This window comes from Ceratotherium simum, chromosome 8 (assembly GCF_057802395.1).
Source record: "Ceratotherium simum simum isolate JZ-2026a chromosome 8, ASM5780239v1, whole genome shotgun sequence".
Classification (NCBI taxonomy): domain Eukaryota; kingdom Metazoa; phylum Chordata; class Mammalia; order Perissodactyla; family Rhinocerotidae; genus Ceratotherium; species Ceratotherium simum.
This window is the reverse complement of record NC_141907.1, coordinates 60,791,891-60,817,332: the sequence shown is the minus strand read 5'-3', so window position 1 is coordinate 60,817,332 and position 25,442 is coordinate 60,791,891. Positions and strand designations below refer to the sequence as shown.

Below are 25,442 nucleotides of genomic sequence, written 5' to 3'. Positions count from 1 at the left end.
TCTCTCCTTCTGGGTTCTGATTACTAGTCTCCCCCTAGGCCTGACTCATAACAGCTCTGCTGTTGTGATCCCTTGTGGTTTCCCTCTACCCCAGCCATACCTTTGTAATTAGTTCCTTTATCCCAGTTTGATTGTATCTGTCTTTCTTGTTGGGGCTTTCACGGATACCCTGGGCCTTTGCAATAAAAATTTGCAATTCTTTGGGACTTTATCCCCTAGTAAACTGTGAGGTCTTCCATGAGGAATCATGGCTTGTGATCTTGGCTCTATCTCTCTCCACCTCCACTGTCTAACAGTTTCCATTCGTGGTGGTTGCTTATTGTTTGTTAAAAGATGTTAATTTCTCCCCAGTCACAGCCATTCCTTTGACCCCAGCTGGTCATGCATGGATGGCTCTGTCCTGAATTTTCCCCTCTCAGTCCACGCCCCTGGCAGACTACCCAGGGGGCCACAGCTCCATTTTCCCCTTTCACCTTCTGGCTGTTCCTACCTCACTGTTTCTCAGTCAACAGGCCAAATGCTCCCACTAAAGCCTTTTCCTGCCCAATACACTCAAGTTTACAGTCTTCACGTCAATGTTAGATGCATGCGACCTCAGAAAAGATCCTAAATCTCTCTCCACCATAATGTCCAAGATTGCAAAACCAAGATAAAAATAATACTAACTTCAGAGGGTTGCTGGGAGAATAAAAACAAACGTGACGTCCTGTAAAATTTATTGTCTTTCCCATGAAATGTATCAGTGACTATAAAGAATAAGCAAGTTCTCTACAAACTCCCCCTACATCCTTTGACTGGTTTCCATGAGGTAAACACTTTATTTAAACACTGAGCAGAATAATAATAACTGACCTTTCCCAAGTACTTACTCCCTGCCAGGGACTGTTCTAAGTGTGCTCTATATGTCATCTCATTTAATCTCCATAAGAACCGTGTACGACAGAGCCTCTTTTATCCCTGTTTTGCAGATGGGGAAAAATCATCTCTCATCACAAAGAGATGAAGTAACTCGCCCAAGGCCAGGAGCCAGAATTGAAACCTAGGAAGCTTGACCCAAAGCCACGCTGTTCATCTCTTTGCTTATACAGTCTCATTCGTTTACATTCTCTGTGACATATGCGAAGACAAAACATAAAGATTGGCAGCAATTAATGAGATATCATGTGGAAATTATTAAGTAACTAAAAATAAAGTTTGCATTCTTGTGGAAATTCTTGTGAATTATAACTCAGCTCAGGCGTTACACTCCAAAATTCAAACAATCAATTGTGTTTGGTTACCTGAACTGCATTCTTAACATCTCAGTGTAGTCGAGGACACTAGACGTTCTAGATGGAGACTCACCTGAACTTAGTGCATGCTCCACTTCCTGCATGAGGGGGGAGGCGGTGGTCTTGATATCTATCAGCATACAAGTCACTATGGCCGGCACAGTTGTTTGGGGTGTTGCCTCCGTGGGCACCAGCTCGCCTGTGGCATGTGAAGTGGGCGTGTGGCCAGAGCTGTGCTCCTCTGTTGTGGACTCGGGCACGGTTGGGCCTCCTGTGGGCTTGGTGCTGGTCTCCGTGGAGCTGTGCTTGGTGCTGATGGAGGCAGAAGGAATCTCTGGTAGTGGTGAGGTTGTTAGGGGTGAAGGTGATGAGGCTGGAGCCTGAGGGGAGGTGAGCGCGGGAGTCTCAGCAGGGTACTGAGACCCCGTAGCTGGCACGCTTGCCTCAGGGGTGCCCGAGTTGTCTTCCGTGGGTGTGGGTGTTAAGTGGACCCCACCGCTTGTTGGTGAGGGGTCTGGGTTTGTGCCTTCCCAATTCGAGGTTGGGCTGGTGGTCTCCTCTTCTCTGGGCTCTATGGAAACGTTCTTGGGGAGTGGAGATGTCTGGGCCGATGCTGTAACTGGGAGCACTGAGTTGCTGGAAGTGCCACTTGTAGGGGACGCAGGAGGGCTTTCTGGAGAGCCTGTCCAGACGGCTGTCCCTGGGGTAATCTCTGTCGGCAGAGAAACAGGCAGGCGGAGTGATGTAGGCATGCTCTGGACCCTCAGTCCTGTGGAAGAGCCGGTATGAAAGTGGTTAATGTATGGAAACCTCAGTCCGTTTCACAGCACTTTCATTTTCACTTTCTTATTTTGCACTGTGCCTCCCCAATTTTAAATATCTTCTTCCAGCTAATTGCTCTCTCCTTCCTTTGTAACTATCAGTAGGAACCAGTCTGAAGGCTCAGCAGGAGCAAATAGCGGGTCAGTCAACACAAGTCCAGCCAATACATGGAATGAACTAATCTTGTCACCCTTTTGCTTAAAACCGTGCCCTTAAAAAGTGAGACCCTCTGGGGAACTGACTTTACAGGTAATTTGCCTGGACTGCTGAGGGGCCTGCTCTACAATGCCTGAGGAGATGCCCAGGGTGTGTGCTGGGGGCGGGGAAAGAATGGTTAGAGAGTGTGCGGTGACTGGCAGGAGGGGAGGAAGCCCCTGCAGAGTGCCCTCAGTCCCGCCTCCCCCCACTGAAAAGCTGGAGAAACTCACTGATTGACTGTTCCCTGCCACAGGAGCTCATTGATTGGCTGTTGCCTGACACAGGAGCTCACTGATTGGTTGTTTTCTGCCCCAGAGTTGTGAGCTCTGCAGTTAAGCACAGGGATGCAAGGGCTATGGCCGTGCCTGCTGGGATGAATAAAGGTGTGAGCACATTTCCTATGGAGGAGGAAAGGGGGAAGGTCCCAGAATAAAAGCCGGGAGGAGGAAGAAATATGAGGTTTGAAAATATTTTCTGAGACTAGAATCTAGTGCTCCCAAATTCTAGCCTGGGGCCTTTACAGTCATATCATTTTGCCAAATGTTCTCTTTTATATTTTGTAAAATTTAGTTAATTTCCTTTCTCCCTCCCTCCCTCCCTCCCTCCATTTACCCACTCAGTTTAATTAATTAATTAATTCGTTCAAGTATTTAATAAATGTCTTCTATATGCTAGCACTCTGCTAGACACTGAGTTTATGATTTCACTTTTTATGTAACACATCTCTTGATCGCCTCCTCCTGCCCGTGACCACTCCCCAGCTAGCATTTCCTCTAGTCAACTCCGTCTCAGAGGATGGCACCCCCCCTCACTCAGTTGCTCAGTTAAAAGCAGACTTCATCCTTGATCCATCTCTTTCCCTCACCCCCACACCAAATACATCAGCGAATCATGATGACACTACCTTGACAGTATAACCCAATCCAATCACTTTTCGCCACCTCCCCTATTATCTCAGCATCACTTGGGCCAGCGAGCACTCACCTAGACAACTGCCATAGCCTCGTAACTGGTCTTGCAGTTTCCAGGTTTTCCCACTTTCAGTCTACTTTTCACAGAGCAGCCAGTATAATCTTTCAAAGTGGTAAATCAGATCATATTCTTTAACTGATCAAAACCCTCCAAAGGTGTTCTGTGATACTTAGAACAAAATCCAAAACTACTCCCCTATGTCATCCCATGTTCTCCTCATTATTCCAGTTGGTCTCTCCTCAACTGTCACCTCCTTATCAGAGGAGCCTTCCCAGACAATCCTAACCAAAATCATTCCTATTCCAGCCCCTCGCTTATTTTTTAAAAGATTTTTTTGAACTTTTTATTGTTAAAATATACATAACATAACATTTACCATTCTAACCATTTTTAAGTGTTCAGTGGCATTAAGTATATTCTCATTATTGTTCAACCATCACCATCATCCATCTCCAGAACATTTTCATTTTCCCAAACTCAAAGTCTGTACCCATTAAGCAACAACTTTCCATTCTTCCCTTTCCCTATCCCCTGGAAACCACTATTCTACTTTCTGTCTCTATGAATTTGACTGTTCTAGGTACGTCATATAAGTAGAATCATATAATATTTATCCTTTTGTGACTGGCTTATTTCACTTAGCATAACATCTTCAATGGTCATCCATGTTATAGCACGTGTCAGAATTTCCTTCCTTTTTAGGCTGAAAAATAGTCTATTGTACGTATATACCACATTTTGTTTATCCATTCATCCACTGATGGACACTTGGGTTGCTTCCACCTTCTGGCTATTGTGAATAATGCTGCTCTGAATAGGAGTGTACAAATATCTGTTTGAGACCCTGCTTTAAATTCTTTTGGATATATACCCAGAAGTGGAATTGGTGGATTGTATGGTAATTCTATGTTTCATTTTTTGATGAACTGTCATACATTTTGCTCATTTTTGTTTTTCATAACAAAACCTGGTCTTATTCACGGCTGTTTCCCCCAAGCCTAGGACAGTGCCTAGGTCATAGTAAGCACTCAATAAGTGTTTGTGGAAGGAAAGAGAGGAGAGGAGAGAGGTAGAGAGGGGAGGAGAGTGAAAAAATGAATTAACTTAAGAACTTTATTCAAAAATGCTCCCGCATCTCTCTACTCTCTTCTGCATATCACTTAGTATGAACACATCCGTCATAGCTGCCTCAGGGATGGCTGCCTACTGGTGTTATCTGAGGAAGAAACCTTGCTTAAAAAGTCAGCCTCACTTTGTCATTCTACCATGACATATACCCATGCCTGATGTCTTGTTAGGTTTTCAAATTTTTAACCCTCCATACTCTGAGGAGATTTCCTTGGGGGTAACATATAGGTAACAGGCAACCATGATCAAGATTCATAAGGAATAAAACATGGGCTATATTCTAGCACAGAGGAAGGGAGAAAGAGGAATGGGGAGGCATTCAGGCACATGGGATAAACTGCTTACTTCATTCTGTCGCACAACAGATTCAATAGCTTATGGAAAGTCTTGCTACAGAATCTATCCTGAAAACAGTTTTCTCATTACTTAACTGAATTTAACATTTGGATTGTTACCAAAATAACTGGTTTTATTTTATTTAAAAGGAGTTGGTCAGGTCCATAAACTACAAGAGAGTTACTCTTCTAGTAAACAGGAGGACGGACCTCCCAAATTAGGCCACATAATAGGCCATGTTGCTCTGGTGGACTTTTGGCAGCTGTAAAGTATCAATAATTTCAGGATGAATACAGATCAAGACATCCTTGAAATATGGACAAAACAATAGTTGGGACAAATATCATTAAAACACTGGATCTTCATATGTGACCCTTGGAGCTTACTGGCTTTGCATCCTGGTAGCTCCCGTGGCTCATTAAGGATTCTGAGGCCAGAAAAAAAAAAAAAGAAATGACAATGTTTAACTGCTATTCATAGTATCATATAATAGATGGGCAGATGGAGGCAGAGAGAGCCTTAGTCTGGTAGCTGAGTCAGAGTCTTTGGAAGCCTGGGATGAATGAAGAATGAGTCATATAAAAAGAAGCACTAATTCATTCATTCAAGCTTTTATTGAGTAGCTTCTATGACCATGGGTTTGCCCTCAGAGAGTTCACTATCTAGCAGGACATAAAGGACACCCAACGTTCTGTCATATGATGTGATAAGTGCCTTATGGAAGTAAAAGCAAGTCGCATTGGGAGCCGTGAGGAAAGACAAATAAATTCTGTATGGGGACCACGAAATGTAAAAAGTATACAAAAGTCATTTTCAAATGACATTTAGAAAAGTCACAGAAGAGATGGTATTTGAATTGGGTCTGAAAAGATGAGAACACACAAGATGCCATTAAGGTATATGATGCTCAGGGTGACAATTACATTGTCATTTCCAGTGGAGCTAAAAGCTGTACCATAGAAATCATTATAGTGCTGAAAATGACATGCTCCAGGAATTGGCTTTGATGCTGGAGACATTCATTTTCTCGTCTAACTCTACTACACTTTTATAACCTACCTTCCTGTTTCCAAGAAGGACTGCAGGTGGTCATTCATTTTTCTTGGCTGCTTACTGGGTGCTTAAAGTACTTTACAGTCTCGTTCAGGCAACTCCTACTTCTAACAAAACAATAATGCATGAAATTGTGTGGCGACTGGTTATCTTCACTTGAACAAGGCATTAAATGCCTCTTCTTTGCCTTAGTTGATGGTACATTCCATATTGCTCTGACTGCATGAGGATGGGTCTTTCAGCATGAAGTTATCCAAGGCTCAGGCGCCATGACTATCCTAGAGAATGCCTGCTGTCTTGGTTGGCTTGGGCTGCCAGAACACAATACCACAGACTGGGTGGCTTTAACAACAGAAATTGACTTGTCACAGTTTGCAGGCTGGGAAGTCTGATCAAGGTGTGGGCCAATTCAGTTTCTGGTGAGAACTCCCTTCTTGGCTTGTAGGCAGCCACCTTCTCGCTGTGTCCTTACCATGTGTGCTCGTGGAGAAAGAGAGAGAACAAGCTCTCTGGTGTCTTTTCTTACAAGGGCACTTGTCCCACCGTGAGGGCGCACCCTCATAATCTCATCTAACCCTATTTACTTCCCCAAAGCCTCATCTCCTAACATCATCACACTGGGAATTAGGGCTTCAACATTCAGAATCACTGAGTAATAGTCTCAGGAAATATCATTTCTGCTTTCTCATACATAGAACCTGTGTTTCCACAGGAATACCAACTGAATGAGTCAAACAGGCAAGGATATATATTTCTTCAGGATTTCAAAAAAATTTTTAGAGCTAGAGAGGGCCTAACTGATCGGTGAGTACAACTCCTCATTTGATAAATGAGAGAACAGACCTAGAGAGAAGTGATGTAATTGAATTTACATATCTAAGAGGAGGAATTAGGCTGTGTTGCCTAGAAAGAATTGTGTAGGGACAGAGTTAGAACTCCCACCCTCTGACCCCACCACCACACTGGGCCCCAGCCTTGAAAATGCTCGTGGAATGTACTGTAGGAACCACCCTTACAGAGAAAGCAAGGAGAAGCCCACAGGAGACTGGACAGCTGAAGAAGTTAAGATAACGTAGTGCCCCATACACCTTCCCATCCAGAGGAGAGCCACTTTCCTTTGACGAAAGGAATTAGTTCTAATATTTCCTTGAGAAAATGGCAGAGTAAATAGAATGAAGAAGTTGAACCCATTATTCTCTAAATTAGAGGTGAATGAGCATTGCTCCAAAACAGAGTGACAGTGCCTGATATGGTATGCCCTGCCTGGGCAGTTACAGGCCCACATGCCTGAAATGGATTGACTCAAGGAAGGAAATCTCTTAGACTTGGCCCAAATGAGAGGTCTAGGGTATGATGGCCAACTTAATCTGAAATTCCTCTTTGTAAGTTCACAAATGGCAGCCTTTCCTGAAGTTTGGTCAGGTTAAAGCTTTTCTGTCGCAAGAATAGCTGACAGATTACCACTCAGAAGAAAAGCAGATTCTTAGCTGGATAGAAAATTATTCGTGTCCATGTATCTTGTCCTCTATGGGAGAGACCAACATAGTTTATGTCTCTTTGATGTATGAAAGAACTGTGTCTGGCTTGACCCCTGGTTTCTTGCCTTGTTAGGAGGAGGGATTTGGGGGCCGATGGCTGCGACAGGTGGGCAAGTTCTCTCAATGCTGAGAGGACTTACAGGATATTCCAGGGTAGAGACTCTGCATTCCTCCTGGTCCAACTTGGTGTCACGAATACAGGTCTGCAATGTTGGCAGCTTGTGGACAATGAGTGCCCTGAACTGTCACCTCTTCCTGGGTTTCCTGAGCAGCAACCTGGGGCCAGCACCAGAGTCCCAGGCAGCCTGATTACCTGTGCTGCTCATCTATGCTCTCCCCCTCAAACATGTCCTTTCCTGCCCTTGGCTTGTCAAGTACCTGAGAAAACATGTGACAAAGCTTTGGCAAGTTCAGTGAAACTCAATCAAAACACAGTCAAGCCTTCTCCTCTTGCTGCCAAGTCGGCTGAGTGTTGCCTTTGCCTGTGGTCTTCGTGGATCATGCCAGGCCTGCCTGGCAGAGGCCCCACAGTGCTGAAGGTCTGCAGGCTAAGTAATTGCTAACGGTTACTCCACACAGCCACCCCCTCGAGCTTCTTAAAAGACCAACTGGACCACATCACTCCCCTTCGAGAGCTGAGGGGAGGAAAGGAAGCCTGAACTGGCTTCTCTCTATACTGAGGATAAAACTTCAAATCCCCCCCAAGGCCTAGAAGGCTCTCCATGATCCAGCCCCAGTCTGTCCAGCCTCCCTCCCCACCAGGTCCTCAAACGCACCGGGCTTTTCCTTTAGTGTACTCCTTCTGCCTAAACAGCTCTCCCTCTTTTCTCTGCCTGAGTTATTCCTATTCATCCTTCCAGTGACAGCTTCCGGGCCTTTGCTGATTCTGCTAAATCCATCCTCCCACCCTCAATCCCTCGTGTGCTCAGAGCACCTTGTATCTTAACTTCATAGCACTGAAATTGGCATGCAACTGTGTAACTGCTTATGGGAAGCTTTGTTTAATGCATTCCTCCCCCTTCAGACTCTAAGATTCACGTGGAAGACGGGACCATAGTGGATTTGCTCACCATGTATCCTCACTGCCCATAGTAGGAATTCAAAATATTTATCTATATACTGAATGAGCGAGTGAGCTGAGTACTTTGTGAAGGGCACTGTGCTGAGCACTTTACATGCATCATTTCATTTAATTGTAATAACCATTGTTATTTTGGTTTCACAGATGATGAAACAGAGGATCAGAAAAGTTAAGTAACTTCTCTAAGGTCACACAGCTAGTCCATGGCACAGCTGAAGCTTGAACCTGAAACTGTCTGGCTCCAGGCTACCCTCTAACCCATCTACTGTATTGTACTGGGAAATGCAAGGGTGTTTTTGAAATCCGGGCCCCAAGTTTATAAGGCAATCAATCACCAGTTTTCCTCTATCTCCCCTAATAAATTCTCTAGTGTGGGCTACTAGAGTGATCTTTAAAAAAATTAGCTGACCATATGAACTCTTTTCCCTCCCTTTACTTCCATTACAGGCTCTTTAATGTCCTCAGGATAAATCCTGAACTCCTCAGCGTGGCACATTAACACCTTTTCTGATCTCCTGACCCCACTCCTCAGGAGCCCTGCGATTTTAGCAATCTGAAGCACCTGTGTTCCCTGACTGTGTGCCTCCCAGCCATTGCTTTTGCTGCTCTTCCCACCCAGACTCCCCTCTGCGCACCCCAATTCTGAGAATTCTAGAGCCTCCCCTCTTCTATGAAGTATTCTCCGACTTGACAGAGCCCTTCCCTCTGTGGCCACAGCACATCATACAGACTCTAACTGCAGCCCACGTTATACTGAGTCATAATGTCTCTCCATGCTTGTCCCCCGTCAGGCTGGGAGCCCTCATAATACGGACCACAGCTTGTTTTGTGTGTCTTAGTGCCTGGCACAGAGAAGGTGCTCAATAAATATTCATTGAGTAAAAACATGGATTTTCTACCCTTTGAAAAACAGAAGTGTTCTCTGGCTTATATGCTGGGCCACGATAGCAGAAATGCATCTTCCCTTTGATTTTTCTGTAAGTTCCACAAACACCACCAGCTAATATGAACTTTTGGATGTATTTCTAAACAGACTTTTGCTATTGCTGCTTGCTTGTTTCCTCTTTGGAGACTGCGGGGTTTTCCCTCTCTCTGTGTGATACAGACCAGAGTCATCAGCTCTTGAAATTCTAGCCATCAATCAATTGGCCCAAACACAGGCTGGCCTTTACCATCCCTGGATTAAACTTCAGCAAGTGTTTAAGAGAGAGAAAAAGAGACAGAGATTAAAAAAAAAATCTTAAAATGATATATATATATATTTTGTGTGTGTGCGAGGAAGATCAGCCCTGAGCTAACATCCAATACCAATCCTCCTCTTTTTTGTTGAGGAAGACTGGCCCTGGGCTAACATCCATGCCCATCTTCCTCTACTTTATGTGGGACGCTGCCACAGCATGGCTTGACAAGCAGTGCGTCGGTGTGCGCCCAGGATCCGAACCTGCGAAGCCCGGGCCGCCGCAGCGGAGCACGCGCACTTAACCACGGCACCACCGGGCCAGCCCCTATATATATTTTTTTAAATATCAAAGCTAGATCTTAGAGTTCTTTAGGTTGAGTGAAGCCGCTGTTTGGGACCCTCACACTTACAAAAATTCCCCACGTTGCTTTTGGTTGGGGCTGCTAAGGGCATCCAGCACTCCAGAAGTTTCATTTCACATCTGCAAAACCATTACTAATCAGAGCCTGGTCCAACCATATGGTATTTGAAAGCTGTCATATGTCTAGACAGAATGTGTAAGCCCCAAAGCTATCAAACTGTGTTTAAGAAGACACTTGTTTGAAGTAGAAAAGCCATATTCTCCTGAGCATTTTGTTTATGGAAATGAAATACAATTTTAGTCCAAAAAGAGGAAAAGCACTTCTGTTTTCCAGCCACCGAATCAGAACCTACAGACCTGATGTATAAGTCAATTTCTCCATCCACAAAATCAGGGCTAATGATCTCACCAGCCTCCCTGTGGGTGCTGTGAATGCTGATGAGAGAATAACATTTGTGAAGAATGTTGTACTTCCTAGAAAAAAAAGATACCATCTTCTTTCTTTTCCCCAGAAGCAACATTGGTCTCTGTCAGTCAAATGCCCCCCAAAACTCATTATCTTTAGGTTGGGAAGGACTGTGCTGGTCGCCTTAGGAGGAAGCCTGTCTAAGCAAGGATGCCAACAGATGCCTGAAATTCTGAAGGTACCGTATTGGGGTCTCTCAGGGTAGGGCAGTGGAGAGAAACAGACAGTGGAGGGAGGGCAAGTACCTTCTCTTCAGCTGCTTCGTGGTTGATGGTGGATATGGGCACATGCAGTGGGTAGCAGGATGGGAGAAGACGACAACCTAGCGTCTCCTTCAGATAGCAAGGGATTTTCTGAACAACAATGTCAAGTTGTCTGGTACTTCCCTTCTATGAGCCCAGTCCCAACATCTGTGGGGATGAAATGTTTAGACATTTTAGACAGAAAATGTCTAAACACGCAACTGTTATAAATTAAGATGTGTCTGTGGCCCAGCCTTTGCTCCATGCAGGACCCTGCAGCCCATTCCCAGGGGATCCTTCTAGTGACCTCGAGACTAATGGAACCAGGGCGGTGCAGGCCAAAGCTGGGCCTGGGCCCACCTGAAACCAGGATGGAGACTGACCTGGGCATGTTTCCCAGGCAGCTTTGGTGGGCAGGCTCCCCTTCTGAGGCCTCACATTTTCAGGCATTCCTAAGCAGAAGGATGGGGCAGAGCGCAGGGAGCACTTTGGGTGATTCACAAGGTGACCAACTTTATTTATTTATGTATTTATTTTTATAATTTTATTTATTTATTTACTTTTTCTCCTCAAAGCCCCAGTAGATAGTTGTATGTCATAGCTGCACATCCTTCTAGTTGCTGTATGTGGGACACGGCCTCAGCATGGCCGGAGAAGCGGTGCGTTGGTGCGCGCCCGGGATCCGAACCCGGGCCAATGGAAGCCCAGCGCGCGCACTTAACCGCTAAGCCACGGGGCAACTTCAAACAAAGGCAGCCACTCCGCTGGTGACCCTGAGCTGGGCTGTGATTCTCTCCTCCCTACACTCACTCAGGTGCTCGCAGGCCACGCCCTCTGGCCTGGGGGCCCAATTCGCTCCTGTGTCCCTGCCTGTTGGCTCAATCTGTTACTGAAATTTCAAAATAATTTCTCATGGGACTGAAAAGAAACAAAAGTCTTCGTGCTTGAGTGTTTGTAAAATCTCTTCCCTGGTCGACAGGGAGCTTACCCTTCCTTCTACTCCACCTCCTACAGCCTACATCACAATCACATCTCTCATACCCTGCAGCCCCTGGAAACTACTAGAACTTAAGAACGCCCGGAACATCAGCCGGCTTTGACTCTGAACCTCTTCCTTCAGAGGATCGTCTTTAGACTCAGAATTGCCCAAATGGCTGAGGCCGCCCTGGTGCAGTTGCGCCACTGCCTTCTCAGCCTCAACGTACTTGCCTACTTCTTCCCCCGCTTTGTCTCCAGCTCAGCCGAGCGCACCATCCATGACTCTTTGTTCACAGAGAGGTGGAGCTCTTCAGGTGGTCAGCTCCGTCGCAATGCGCCTTTGGAAGGACGGTTCACAGGGGCATCCCAGGCTGACGAATCCTGGCCTTCCTATTGGTGAATTAATCAACAATTTGCCTAGTCACAGGATAACGCCCACGAAACGCAATCAGATAAATGAAGCTGCTTGCTTCATAGCTTCTTAGTTAACACTTCTCTAACGCTTATCACAAGCCAAATTCTGGGGACTTTACAAGCATCAAGTCCCTAAATCTTCACAATAAGCCTAAGTCTTATTATTATGCCCATTTTACAAATGAGCAAACTGAGGCAGAAAGAGGTTAAATAATTTACCAAGACATGTAACTAGAAACTAGTACAGCTTGGATTCAAACTCTAGAAGGCAGTCTATCTCAATGACTAGCGTTCTTAACCCAAGAAGAAGGCAAGTTGCTATTTATAGATGTATAGCTGAGATTGATGGGACATATGCTAAGGGACTTCTGGGAAAATTTTGCTTCCTTATAAAAGGAATATACAAGAAACAGAAATTCTCTTGGTGCCTACTCTTCCCTCCTCCTTCCTGTCTTTAATGTAGATGTGATGTCTGGCACAGTGGCAGCCATCATGTGAAGCCAAGGATGAAATTCAACCCACTAAGGACGATGACAGTAAAAGAGAGAAAGAGCCTTTCTCCTTGATAGTACTGTTGATCTTGCCAAGCCAGGCCCGGAATGTCTGTCTCCAGACTTTCTGTTAAATAAACAATAACTGCCTTTGGGGATTAAGGCACTGTTGGCCAGGTTTTTTATCACTTGCAATATGGACGATCAAGCATGTAAAAAGCTTTTCACAATGCCTGGCACAAAGTAAGAGCTCAATAAATATTAGGCTATTACATTGACCTCTGTCTGTTTGGAACCTGGGCCCAAATGCCTTCCCCTCCTTTAATCTGCTAACGATTTACAAAAGGCACTTTTTAGGCACCATCAGAGGGAGACTGTGGCATTGGCTGTGAGCCTCGGGGATGGAGAGCTCCTCACATCCTTCAATGAAGAACAGGCAGCTGGACCTGTCAGTGTCCCCAGAGGTATTCTCTAAACTGATGCCAGGACAGCTGAGCAGCCTCGCACGCCCATAGAACGCACCAGAAAGGACACACACACACACCCCCCACCCAGCTAAATGTGACTTGTATTTTTCCACCTTATTAAAAAAAAGTTCAGAAACTTCTGGGGCAGTTTTCACCATGAGTCTTGATACGACATGCCTGAGGCAGGGTGGCTGCAGTAGGCTGAGGAAGCACGAGAAACAGCACTCAACACAATCAGGGACCTTGTTATTTTTAGACAAGCTGGCCTGCCTTTATCAGTGCTATGGGGTACAAGCAAGAATACACTCACAAGAATGGCATGCTACTATTATTTTTAAATTTTAAGCATCACTTAGCAGTTTACTTTTAAAAAATTCAACTAGACCTTTGTTTGTTTAGGTCCAATTCAAGCAATACACATTGAGTGCCTGCTGTGACCAACGTATCTAAGCAATATGGAAGAAGGCATCCCGGAAGAGATATAAGTGTATTCTATATCTCATATAGCCTTGTCATTGACCACTGCAATTCGACTCTGTTTTTCTCTCTGTATATTGATACTCATTGCCTTTTGCATGCAACCTTTCTGAATGAAGATCTCTGATATTGGTGCAGATATGTTTCCTCCTTTACCCTCTTTTCTCCACACAGATTGTCTGTTTTGTTAAGTATGTTGAAAGGCCGGTGCTATGGACTGAATATTCGTGTCCCCCCACTTTCACGTGTTGAAATCCTAACCCCCAATGTGGTGGCATTAGGAGGTGGGGCCTTTGGGAGGTGCTTAGGTCATGAGAGTGGAGCCCTCGTGAGTGGCATTAGTGCTCTTATAAAAGAGACCCCACTGAGCTCCTCGCCCCTTCCACCATGTGAGGGCACAGAGAGAAGGCGCCGGCTACGAGCCAGGAAGAGGGCCTTCACCAGAACGCAACCACGCTTGGTGCCTGGATCTTGGACTTCCCAGCCTCCAGAACTGTGACAAATAAATTTCTGTTGTTTATAAGCCACCCAACCTGTGGAATTTTATTATTGCAGCCCAAACAGACTAAGACAGAAGGGGAAAAACAAGTAGGTGAAAGGAATTGGTAGGCTATTCAGTAACACATGAAAGTAAGGTATTAATTAACTATAATTTCTGCCCTTTAGCTCTCTTTCTGCCTTTTAAACTGTCTCCTAAACTACAGATTTAAAAACTTACGGTGTCAGGATATAGTTCCTAGAATCTGAAGTTCTCTGTCCTCTACAGACAGCTAAATGAGAATGAGGTTTGTTACTCCCTTGAGTGTTGAAGGCTGGAAGCGCTGAGGCAGGATTTGGAACCCTGAAGTCTCTATCTGGCTTTGTAGGTGTTGAGGCCATAGTTCCTTGGACAAGCTGCTTCTCTTCTTCAAGACTCAGTTTCCCTGATTATTAACTCTTTTCTCCATTAGGGACCTTCCATGCTGTGCTTGGCCTCTCTGCTGAGACGTCATGTTCAGATCTAGGACTGGGTGGAGCAGGAAAGCTGTGGATGGAACCACACTGTGCAGCAAGACCCAACTCATCACCGGGGGCTCCAGGAGAGGACTTTGTTTTATTTTCCCCTGGAATGTGCTCCAAGTCCTGAGATGTTGTCAAAGACAGGCAGTAGGGAACCATGCACCCATTCTTTCCCTGAATAAGGAGAAAGAGCCTAGAGAACGGGAGCTCGGTCATTAGGAAGTTCCAGCTACATGTGCGTGCTTGTAGCTCACACGAAGGTATGAGGAGCATTCAGCTAAGGTGGGACAACACTTATTTCCAGTTTGTGTGTTATTAGGATAACCTATTAATTGTGTAGGAGTGAATCTTCTCTAAAGAAATGTACCTCATCATGAACTAAATCAGTTGAAATCAGTACCAGGAACCATGCCTTATGTAAGAGATGTTGTGGGTAACGAATTTTAATCAAATACTTTAAGTGACGAGGGGAACTGGCTGTTGGGAAGAAATTCCATGGTGAATCCTCATTTAATGTGATTAATTACTTCCTAGTTTGTCGCCTGTGTAAAGAAGCTGTTTGATTTTTAATTTACCTAAAAATCCCGACTCTCTTCTGCTCATGTTCCCCAACACATTACTACTCCGGAAAGAAGCAGCTTGCTTTCCTTACGGAATTTGCATCTCCGCTTAAAATAACACAAATCACCACTTGGGTCTACACAGCCACATAAACATCATCTTCAGAGTTTCATTTGTGAACCGACCTCCAACTGCTGCTACCCTTGGTATCTCTTATACGCCGCAGCACAGCCACCTCATGAAGCAAAGTGCCAGCAACACGAACTGGGGAGGCGCCCCCGGCGCTGTTATTGAGGACAGCATATTCTGATGAAAATCTTTCGGCTCCATTAAAATGCTACTCCACAGCCACTGCTGACAGATGCTATTAAACACATCAATCTGGAAGGACAGTCTGGTGACGTGAGCTAACTCGGGTGAATTGCGGCAGCTGCATCAAAATTGGCTCCCTCCGCTGGTAGCTTAACTCGAAGAATAATTTTGCTCTTGGCGTACTTATTCGGAATAAATTTATAAGTGTTGCTGCTTAGAAAGAAATTATTCACAAAGTAACTCTGCCTATTCTATATCTTATGAACCACTTCTTTAATACATTCCTATGCTCCCTCTGGCAATGTTGAGGTTATATTGTGACAACCCAAATGCACACATGCTCAGTTTGAGGCATAGGCAGCTCTACCTTGTGACTTTATTTTAAAAGTGCTTCTCAGGTCTAGACATCCAGCCTGGCATTCTCTCTTGTGTCCCAGCCCCTATCTCCAAATGCCTTTTGGGCTGTGCCCTCAAAGTCAGTAAGTCTAACAACAGGTATATCTTTCCCCATCAAAACAGCTCCTCTGGGCTTATTTCTGTCATCACTCTTCCCCTTATCCAAGTTCTTTTCAGTTTATTTTTTTAAAATAAAATTGTATATATTTAAGGTGCACAACATGATAATTTGATATATATATATATATATCAAATATATAGTGATACACAGTGAAATTACAGTGATTACTACAGTCAAGCTAATTAACATATCATCCCCTCCAATAGTTACCATTATTTTGTGTGATGAGAGCACCTGAAACCCACAGTTTTAGCAAATTCCCATATTCAATACAGTATCATTAACTGTAGTCACCATGCTGTACATCAGGTCTCTAGACTTATCCATCCTAGGTAACTGCAACCTTGTACCTTTTGACCAAGATCTCCCCATTTCCCCACCTCCCGCCCTTGGTAACCACTGTTCTACTCTCTGCTTCCATGTATCGACTTTTTTAGATTCCACATATAAATGAGATCATGTAGTTTTTTTCTTTCTGTGTCTGGCTCATTTCACTCAGCACAATATCCTCCAGGTTCATCCATGTTGTTGCAAGCGGCAGGATCTCTTTCTTTTTTTAAAGGCTGAATAATATTCATATAAATATATTGACACTAGAGATTTTGATATCTATCTCTCTCACAATTTCTTTATCCATTCATCCAAAGTCACACAGCTCACATGAGGCAAAGCTGGGGTTTGGGCCCAGATATGTCCAACCATTCCCAGAATCCTTCAGGCCTTTTTGTAAGGAGGATCTTATTCCTGCAGCTGTAGAGGCTACTAAGGGAAACACTTTGCACTGTGGTGAAATGTTAAGCTACACATGAACACATACAGATATACAGACACAGACAGACACACACACACACCCTTCTAAATGATCTATCAGAAAGGAAACACTTTTTTCTACCTAGCCAAACATACAAATTCCTCATAGCTGTAACCAGAAGGAAATAGGTGGGTCACTCTTCAGGCCGGAGGACAGATGCCCCCATGTCCTTCCGCAGGGGCTCTCTTCCAGCCAGATTATCAACACACCTTCTCTTTAGTTCAGAGGCTGCTTTTACCATCACGGATTCACATCTCCCCCTAAAAGCACTTATCAGCTGTTTGTCAGGTCTCTGCAGACTGAAACAGAAGCACTTCAGCTTGGTACGGCTATGGGGCTGTAATTGCATTCACAAGTCTTCATCCAGAAAAATCTACGTTTTACGAAGCCCTTATCAAATAATGATATATAGAAAAGCCAAAATTATTCTTTGCAAGATCAGAAATAGCATTTCTATTTGCTATGTAATTGAATCAAGAGCATTTCAGCTTTGGCTTCTCTCTTTGAAATCCACCCTTTCATTCACGACCTAAGCAAGTAACAGAATAAAAAGGATACAAGAAAACTTTCTGATCCATACAGAGAAATTAATTCCCCTTTCTATGTGTGATCATACACACAACCTAGAAAGGAATATGCCTGGTAATAATTTTGATTTCTGCTTCACTGTTATAAAGCCACAATCAGTTTATGTAAACACTACTGAGAAAAAAGAAGGAAAGCAAAATTCTCTTTGAAAAAAAAAAGTGGTAAACTCTCCAGGAATTCGCAAGTCTAAATCCCCAGCCTCACAAATGAGCCCCGACTCCATCATTCTGGCTGCACATAGAGCATTTCTCCTTGGGTGACATTTTGTCACCATATTCAACAGGTCACAGTCTAAACTGAGCAATTCCAAAACAAATTCTGCCAAATGCTCCCTTGATGCTGCCAATGGCACTAGTTAGCTTTAATGTATTAGAAGAAAGTTTGATTTCCTTCTCATTTTTGTTTTCTATATCCTGTCAAACTCAATCTTCGTTTATCCTTCAATTAAAAAAGTTATTTAGAGCCCACTAGGTACCATGCTAAGTGTCAGGGATCAAATAATGAACAAGGTCATTGCCCTCACAGAGTTTAATATTCAGTAGAGTCAGCCAATTATTAAGTCTGAGGTGAGAGTGCTGTGTAATTAGTGATGGTACGGGATACTGTTCAAGCACGTCAGAGGGGGCCTGAGGCACACGTGGGTCAGGGTGTTAGAGCAGATTTTCTGAGGGAAGTGACCTCTCAGATTGGATGTGAGGGATAAGTAGAAGTTAGTCTGTGAAGAATGGGGGCGAGGGGTGAAAAGAAGGAAGAACAGCATTTTAAACCGAAAGAACATCGTGTACAAAATCCCAGAAATGAGAGAACATGAAGTCTTGCTTCTAGAACCTGGAATGCAAAGTGAGCAAGGGCGAGAGGCAAGGCTGAGGAAACCCTCAGGAGCAGATTATGCAGGGCCTTCTAAGACATGTATGAGCTTTGGACTTCATTCCAGAGATTTTGAACAGAGGAGTGATGTGATTGGCTTCAGGCTTTTGGAAGATGACTCTGGTGAGGGTAGAGGACTGTTTGGAGGCTGGCAAGTCTGCAGCCGGGGAAAGCAGTTGGAGGCTGTTTCAGAGAAGAGAAGACGCTGTCCTGGACTAAGGCAGTGGCCTGGAGATGGAGAGAGGTGAATGCACTCAGGACCTCTCTTGGCCTGGGCTCCTTTAATGTCACTCTCAGTACCTATCACGGGGTCCAAACACAGTGAATACTTGGGGGTCTGCAGAGTAGACACGGAACTCTGGAGCCGGACTGCACTGTTAAACCCTAACTGCTCCTAGTAGCTCTGTGAGCATGGGTAAGTTATTCAATCTCTTGGTGCCTTGGTTTTCTCAAATGTAAAATAGGGATAATAACAGTATAAATCCCATAGTAAATACACAGTGAATGCATAAACATGTAAGCACTTAGCACAGTGCCAGGCACGTAAGAAGCACTCAATAAATATTAATTCTAAGTATTCAATGCATTTGGTATTGTATTGCTATTTCCTTTATTCACAATCTCATCAGACCCTCTTCAGTCTACCCCATGATGGCATCTTACACAGCCTTCCCACCGTATTCCTCCCTCATCTAACTCTGCTCTGCGCATAGCTTCTAGATTAATCTTCAAGACATCTTTCCTCACGTCACTCTCCTTTTCCAGATCTCATAAACCTCCCAGTAAGTCCAAAATCCTTAATCTAACAATGAAACCCTTCCTTAGCCTGGTCTTATTGACTCTTCTCTAAGCTCATTTCCCATTATAGTTATACTCCACGGTTGCCCTTTTGGTTTACAAGAATTTACATTTGCAAGGAGTTTCATGTACTATCTGTTTTGGCTGATGATGATGCATTTTCACATTTATGAGAACTGTTTTGGATGGTGTGGACCTCCCAAGTAGCTGAGCACCAGGAAACAAGAGGCCCTATGAGGTTATCTTCCAGTATTTTTGGTTTGCAAGTCTATCATAGTGACAATCTTATGCACCATTTGCAATACTTTTATTGATTTATTTTGTCTTTTGTGGACTAAAAAAGGACAGTGAAGGTTTAAATGTATAGCACGCCATAGCCATAAATGAGCTGAACAAAGGCATTCAGCCTTACACAGAGTAATTAAGGGAGGGAAATTGCCTTGGAAGGCCATGCCATGACAACTAGTGTCATCTACTGAAGTGACAGTGTCCATTTTAAGGGGATTTGGTGTTGTTTTAGTAAAGTGGCTTAATTTCGGGGCTCAGGAAGCATCAACATCCCCTGAAGTTAATAGTGACTGTGTTTTAGACTATAAGAATTTGCCTTTATGGAAGTTTTCAGGAAGAAATTACCCTTGAAAGGTTGAGGAACTCTGTTTTCTTCAAAAGGCACACTACGCTCAGTGTTGGGCATCGGCTCACCTTCCCCTCCACACCGTACCAGTGCCTGCTTCCTGGCCTTGCTGGTACCCCACCCTCTGCCACAGGTCCCTCCCCACCTTTCTTTCATGAATTTACCAAAGCCTGACTCGATTGCCAGGTCTTCTGTCCTTTGTGAAGTCTTTTGTAATAATTACAACCCACATTGACTTTTCCCTTTTCTAAACGTCTATGGTCTAGTCCTTCTTCATTTACATCTTTTTTGAGTATATGTATAATTAATGTACAATAAACAGCACATATTTCAAGTGTACAAAGCTGAAGAGATTTGACATATGTATACTCCTATGAAACTATCACCACAGTCGCGGGGATGAACATACCATCACCCCAAAAGTTTTGTTGTGCCCCTTGGTAATCCCACCCTTCTTCAAACCCAGTCCTGTTCCCAGACAACCACTGATCCACTTCCTGTCACCAAAAATAAAAAATTGTCATACATTTCACTTCTTCATTTGTTGCAAGATTATTTTTGCCTTAAACACTCAATTATCTTGTAAAGATGTATAAAAAATAAGGGGAAAAGTATTTTAAATTTATCCCCATATATATTCCATTTCCCTTCTCCTGGTGTATCAGTTCTATATTGCTGCATAACAAATTACCCCAAAACTGAGTAGCTTAAAACAACATGTATTATTTCACAGTTTCTGTGGGTCAGGAATTAGGGGGCTGCTTAGCTGGGTCCTCTGTCTCCAGATTTCTCACAAAACTGCAATTAAGGTGTCTAGAGCTTCAGTCAGCTCAAGGTTCAATTGAGGAAGGATCTGTTCCTACATTTGTTCATATGGTGGTTGGCAGGATTCAGGTCCTGGGGAGCTTTTGGACTGAAGACTTCAATTTCTTCATGGCTGTTGGTAGAGGCCACCCTCAGTTCTTTGCCACATGGGCTTCTCTATAGTGCAGCACACAACATGGCTGATTGCTTCATCCGAGTGGGCAAGCAAGAAGAAGCAGAGTGAGTGTGAGCAAGATGGCTGTCACAGACTTTTATAACCTAATCTTGGAAGTGACATCCCAGCACTCTTGCCATATTCTATTCATTAGAAGCAAGTCTCTCCATCTAGCTCACACACAGGGAAGGGCATTACACCAGGAAGTGGGGATGATTGGAAGCCATTTTAGAAGTTGACTACTACTATGTTTTTTTGGGGGGAATGCATATGTTACAAAGCACACAACACACTGTTATCATTTTTGTTTTAAAAAGACAATTTCTGAAGTTCTTCATTCCCTTGTTTAAATCCAGATTTCCATCTGGTATAATTTTCCTTCTGCTTGAAGGATTTCCTTTAACGTTTCTTACATTGTTTGTCTGCTGACAGCACATTCTTTCAGCTTTTGTACGTCTGAAGATATCTTTGCTTTGCCTTTGTTTTTTGAAAGTTATTTTGTAACTTTGGGAACAGAAAGTTACAAAATAACAATTTTGTAACTCTGGGGACAGAATTCTAGATTGCCAGTATTTTTTTCTTTCAGTTCTTTAATGCTGTTGCTTCACTTTCTTCTGACTTGCATTGTTTTCAATGAGAAGTCTGCTGTAATTTTTATTCTTGTTCTTTATTAATTGTGTCTTTTTTTTTCTGGCTGCTTTAAAGATTTTCTTTTTTCATTGGTCTTAATTTGATTAAGATGGGGCTTCATGTAGTTGTCTTCATGTTTCTGTTGTTTGGCATTTGTTGAACTTCTTGGATTTCTAAGTTTATAGTTTCATTAAATTTAGAAAAATTTCAGCTATAAGGTCTTCAAATATTTTTATTCTACTCCCCATTTCCTTTGAGAACATGTATATTAGGCCACTTGAAGTTGTCCCACAACTCATTGCTGCTTTTTTCATTTTAAGTCTTTTTTCTTACTGTCTTATTTTGGAAAATTTCTATTGTTTTGTCTTCAAATTTACTAATTTATCTTATGCCATGTCTAGGTTCTGTTAGTCCCATTTAATGTACTTTTCATATTAGACATTGTAATTTTCTTCTCTATAGGTTTGATTTGGCTCTTTTAAAAATCTTCCACATCTCTCCTTAAAATGGTCATTTTTTCCTCTATCTTCTTGAACATATGAGGTATATTTATTATAACTATTTTAATGTTATTTTCTATTAATACTATAATCTGTATCTTTTCTAGGTCTGGATCTATTGATTAATTTTTCTCCACATTGTGAGTTGTATTTTATTGCTTTGTTATGTGCCTGGTAATTTTTGATTAGGTGATAGACAGTGTGCCCTTTTATGTTGTTGGGTGTTATTTTATTTTTTTGCATTATTTTAACTGTTTTTGAATTTTGTTCTGGGACATAGTTAAGTTATTTGGAATCATTTTGATCCTTTCATAGCTTGCATTTAATCTTTGTTATGTGGGACCACAGCACCTAACCTTTAGATTAGGGTTAATTTGGCCCTTCTACTTAGGCAATACCCTTCTGAGTACTAAACCTGATGCCCCACGTATTATGAGGTTTCTCTCCTCTGGCTTCTGGGAACACAAATTATTTCCAGTCTTGAATGTGTCAGGAATTTTTCTGTCAAACCTTTCTGGCAATTATTTCCTCAACTTCAGGAAGTTTCCACACAAACATGCACTAATCAGTACTCAGATTAGGACTTGAAAGGAACCCTCTTCAGCTTCTGGATCTCTCTCTCTGGGTAGTTCTGGTACTCTGTCTTGGGAATTCTAGTTGCCTTGTCTGCCCCTAAAATTCTCAACTCTGTCTCTTCAATGCAGGGAGACTGCCTGACTCTGTCTAAGTCCCTCTTCTCTGCACCCCAGCTTGGAAACTCTGTCTAGTATCAAGCTGAGGCCATTGTAGGGTTCATCTTTTTTGTTTCCCTTCTCTTAGAGATTACTGCCTGTTGTCCACTATTGGAAAACAATTGATTCACATATTTTTTCTTTTTTTTTTTTCTTTTTTTAGTTGTTTGGGGTAGAAAGTCAAATCTGGTCTCTGTTATTCTATCATGATCAGAAGTAGAAATCTGTTCCATATGCTTTAATAACTTATAGCACAATTTACTCCCCCAAATTTTCATATACCCCTTATGCCCATGAAAAAGTGCTCCCAAAGGGCAGAACCCATATCATCTGACTTCTTTTGCACCTAGCACAGTGCTGTGCACATGTTGGAAAATATATATTTCTCTTTACATGGTCTCTTGGAAGGGCTGGATGTAAAGTGTCTTCCCTTTGCTTCCATAATAGTGCATCTTTGTGGTCTTTCTCTTATCTCTGTCTTCTCCATATTTATTTCCTCTTATCACTCCATAAATATAGGCGCTCCCCTTCACAATGTCACCCAATCTGATGGCTTCAGCTATTATCTTTGTCAAGTACTAAGTGGCAACTTTACAACACCAGAGGGCCTCAAAGTGGAATTTATGTGCTAAATATTGTAAAGGTGAACAGAGGCAAAAATAAGTGCCATTTGGCAAAACTAGTCTGATTATCCTAATTACTATGCTTGGTTGACATCCATTATTTTGGCTCTCTCCCCACCTTCTGATCCTAAGCTCCCACTCTCTACTATGATTTTCAATGTCTTCCCAACTCAGCTGGTAGCAACTTGTGACTTTCCAAGACTTTCCCTGGATGGTCCTAAGTCCCTGTTTCTTGGATCACAGACAGAGCCTGAAATCCATTTGCTATTTTTGGTGCTGTTCCTGCATATCTAAGTTTCATCTCTGGCTAGATCTGTGTTGTGCTGAGGCCAACAGTATTCTGGAGGAGCTCACTGATACCTATTTATACTGCAGTTGCAAAATTCTTCCTCCTCCCAGCTGGGAAAGCTGGATTTGTAGATGAAGGTATCAATGAAATTACTATGTCATAGGTGAAAGTAACTCCTTTCAGGACGAATGGCAGTGGCTCCCAGGCCTTGCTTGCTTGAATTAAAAACCTTGTCAATGGGTGTGCTACACATTTCCATGTGGTTACTCTGCTCTCAGCTCAAGCCCAGTATACCCAATATTCAACTTCTCATCTTCCCTGCCAATCTGGTCCTTCCTCTGTGGTCCTTATTTTCATCAGTGGTGCCTTCAATCTCTTCATCAGTAAGTCTGAAGCTCAGGAGTCATATTTGACACCTGGTCTCCTACTATTTTCACCTGATCTATTTTCTGCTTCCAATAATTTTACATTTATGATGTCTCCTGTATGTTATGCATTCCAACCCTCCAATGTTTCTCCTATTCATTTTTTCTCTACACTCCCATTATCACTCCCTTGCTGCAAGGCCTCATTCCTAATGCCCCTACCTCTAGCATCACCAATCCACCCCACACAGTATTTCTAGGAAAATCCCCCTCAAGGATGGCCTGCTTATGTGACTCCTCTCTTCAAACATTTCAACAGCTCCCCACTGTCTAAAAAACTAAGTCCAAGCTAATCCTCCAACACTGAAGGCCCTTTCCTCATGATTTTGGCTTATACTACCTTTGTAATCTTAGCCATCGTGCCTCACCCCACACCTGTCATCTCCAGCCAAACTGAACTTCTAGCTTCTCTTGGAATTCTCTCAGGCCCATTTACATCTGTTTAAACCCGTGAATCAGAACTTTAAGGCTCAGCACACACACCAACTCCTTCATGTCGTCTTCTCAAAGTTTCTAGGCAGAAGTAATAGCCATGTGCTTATGCTTATAACAGTGCTTGGCACATAGTAGGCACACAAGAAGTATTACTTTGGTGAATGAATGATTCTTTCTCTTTTATATTTTCATACATTTGGTACTTGTCCAATAGCACTTTTATCCTCCTGCCCTGATACACCAATGAGTTCATTCATTCAACAAGAACTGACTGACCATCCATGATGTGCAAGGTTCTATGTTACAGAGTTAACTGAATAATGGTCATCTCTCCCACAGCTGTGTCAATGTGTCCACTGTATACACAGCAGTGTGAATGTGTCCATTGCATACGTGGTCATTTCTTCCACAGTGAGGTTCCCAAGGGAACCTTACCCCTCCTGGCTTCACTCACGGAGCCTAGCATAGGGCCTTGTGTGACACACAGTAAATGCTGAATTGAACAGAAATGGATTCTTTCTGAATTAATGAAATAAACATAACTCAAACAAGAGTCAGGATACTGATGATCTGTTTATGTCTCAAATAGTAGAAAGGAGGACAAAGGTCATTTAATATCCCTGGAGGAAGTAGGTGCTGACTAACTTCTTTGTATTTGACTTTAATCTCTTTCAAACAGAACAGAATTCTGACCTTATTGGTTAACAATAAGAGAATACCACAAATAACACAAAATCTATCAAGTTTAGTTTCTTTAAAGGTGATCAAGCTAATTGAGTGGCAAACTTCAAAACTTCACAATTTCATCTGCTGACTTTGACAAAACCTGGCTTAAATAACACCTCCAATATTTTAACTTTTAATATACAAAATGGATATTCAGTGTAGCTATTATTTCAAATTTAAAAGGAGTCTTTACAGATAATTTTACTCATGATCCTCTCATATACTATTTAAAATAGAGTTTGATTTATACACACTTTCCCTTAATGTAATTACTGTTTATAGATAGGACTACTAGAATATTCACTCTCTCTCATTTATAACCATGAATATTTAAAGTAGATGCAAAAGTGTCATGTAAATGCTCTTTCTCTTCTCTTCTAAGAACTAAAATGGAATGGACCCTTGTGCTCACACCCAAAGACTGTGGTCCTGTCCTACAACCACAGCTGACTGGACCAGGGTTGAACCAAGCTGGAACAATCAAATCCCTTCCTCCAGGAAATTAATTGTATTTGGGACTGAGACATTAGGTAGTCTGTCAG

General features: G+C 42.9%; 1 protein-coding gene across 1 annotated transcript in view; it reads right to left on the bottom strand.

Moving 5' to 3' along the window:
* The window catches only part of PARM1 (prostate androgen-regulated mucin-like protein 1), a 97,712-nt gene that overhangs the window by 32,478 nt on the left and 39,792 nt on the right, over positions 1-25,442 (bottom strand). The window contains exon 2 of the mRNA XM_014788071.2: positions 1,345-2,040. Within this exon, the coding sequence (XP_014643557.1) occupies positions 1,345-2,040 (696 nt within the window). The remainder of the gene's footprint in view (positions 1-1,344; positions 2,041-25,442) is intronic.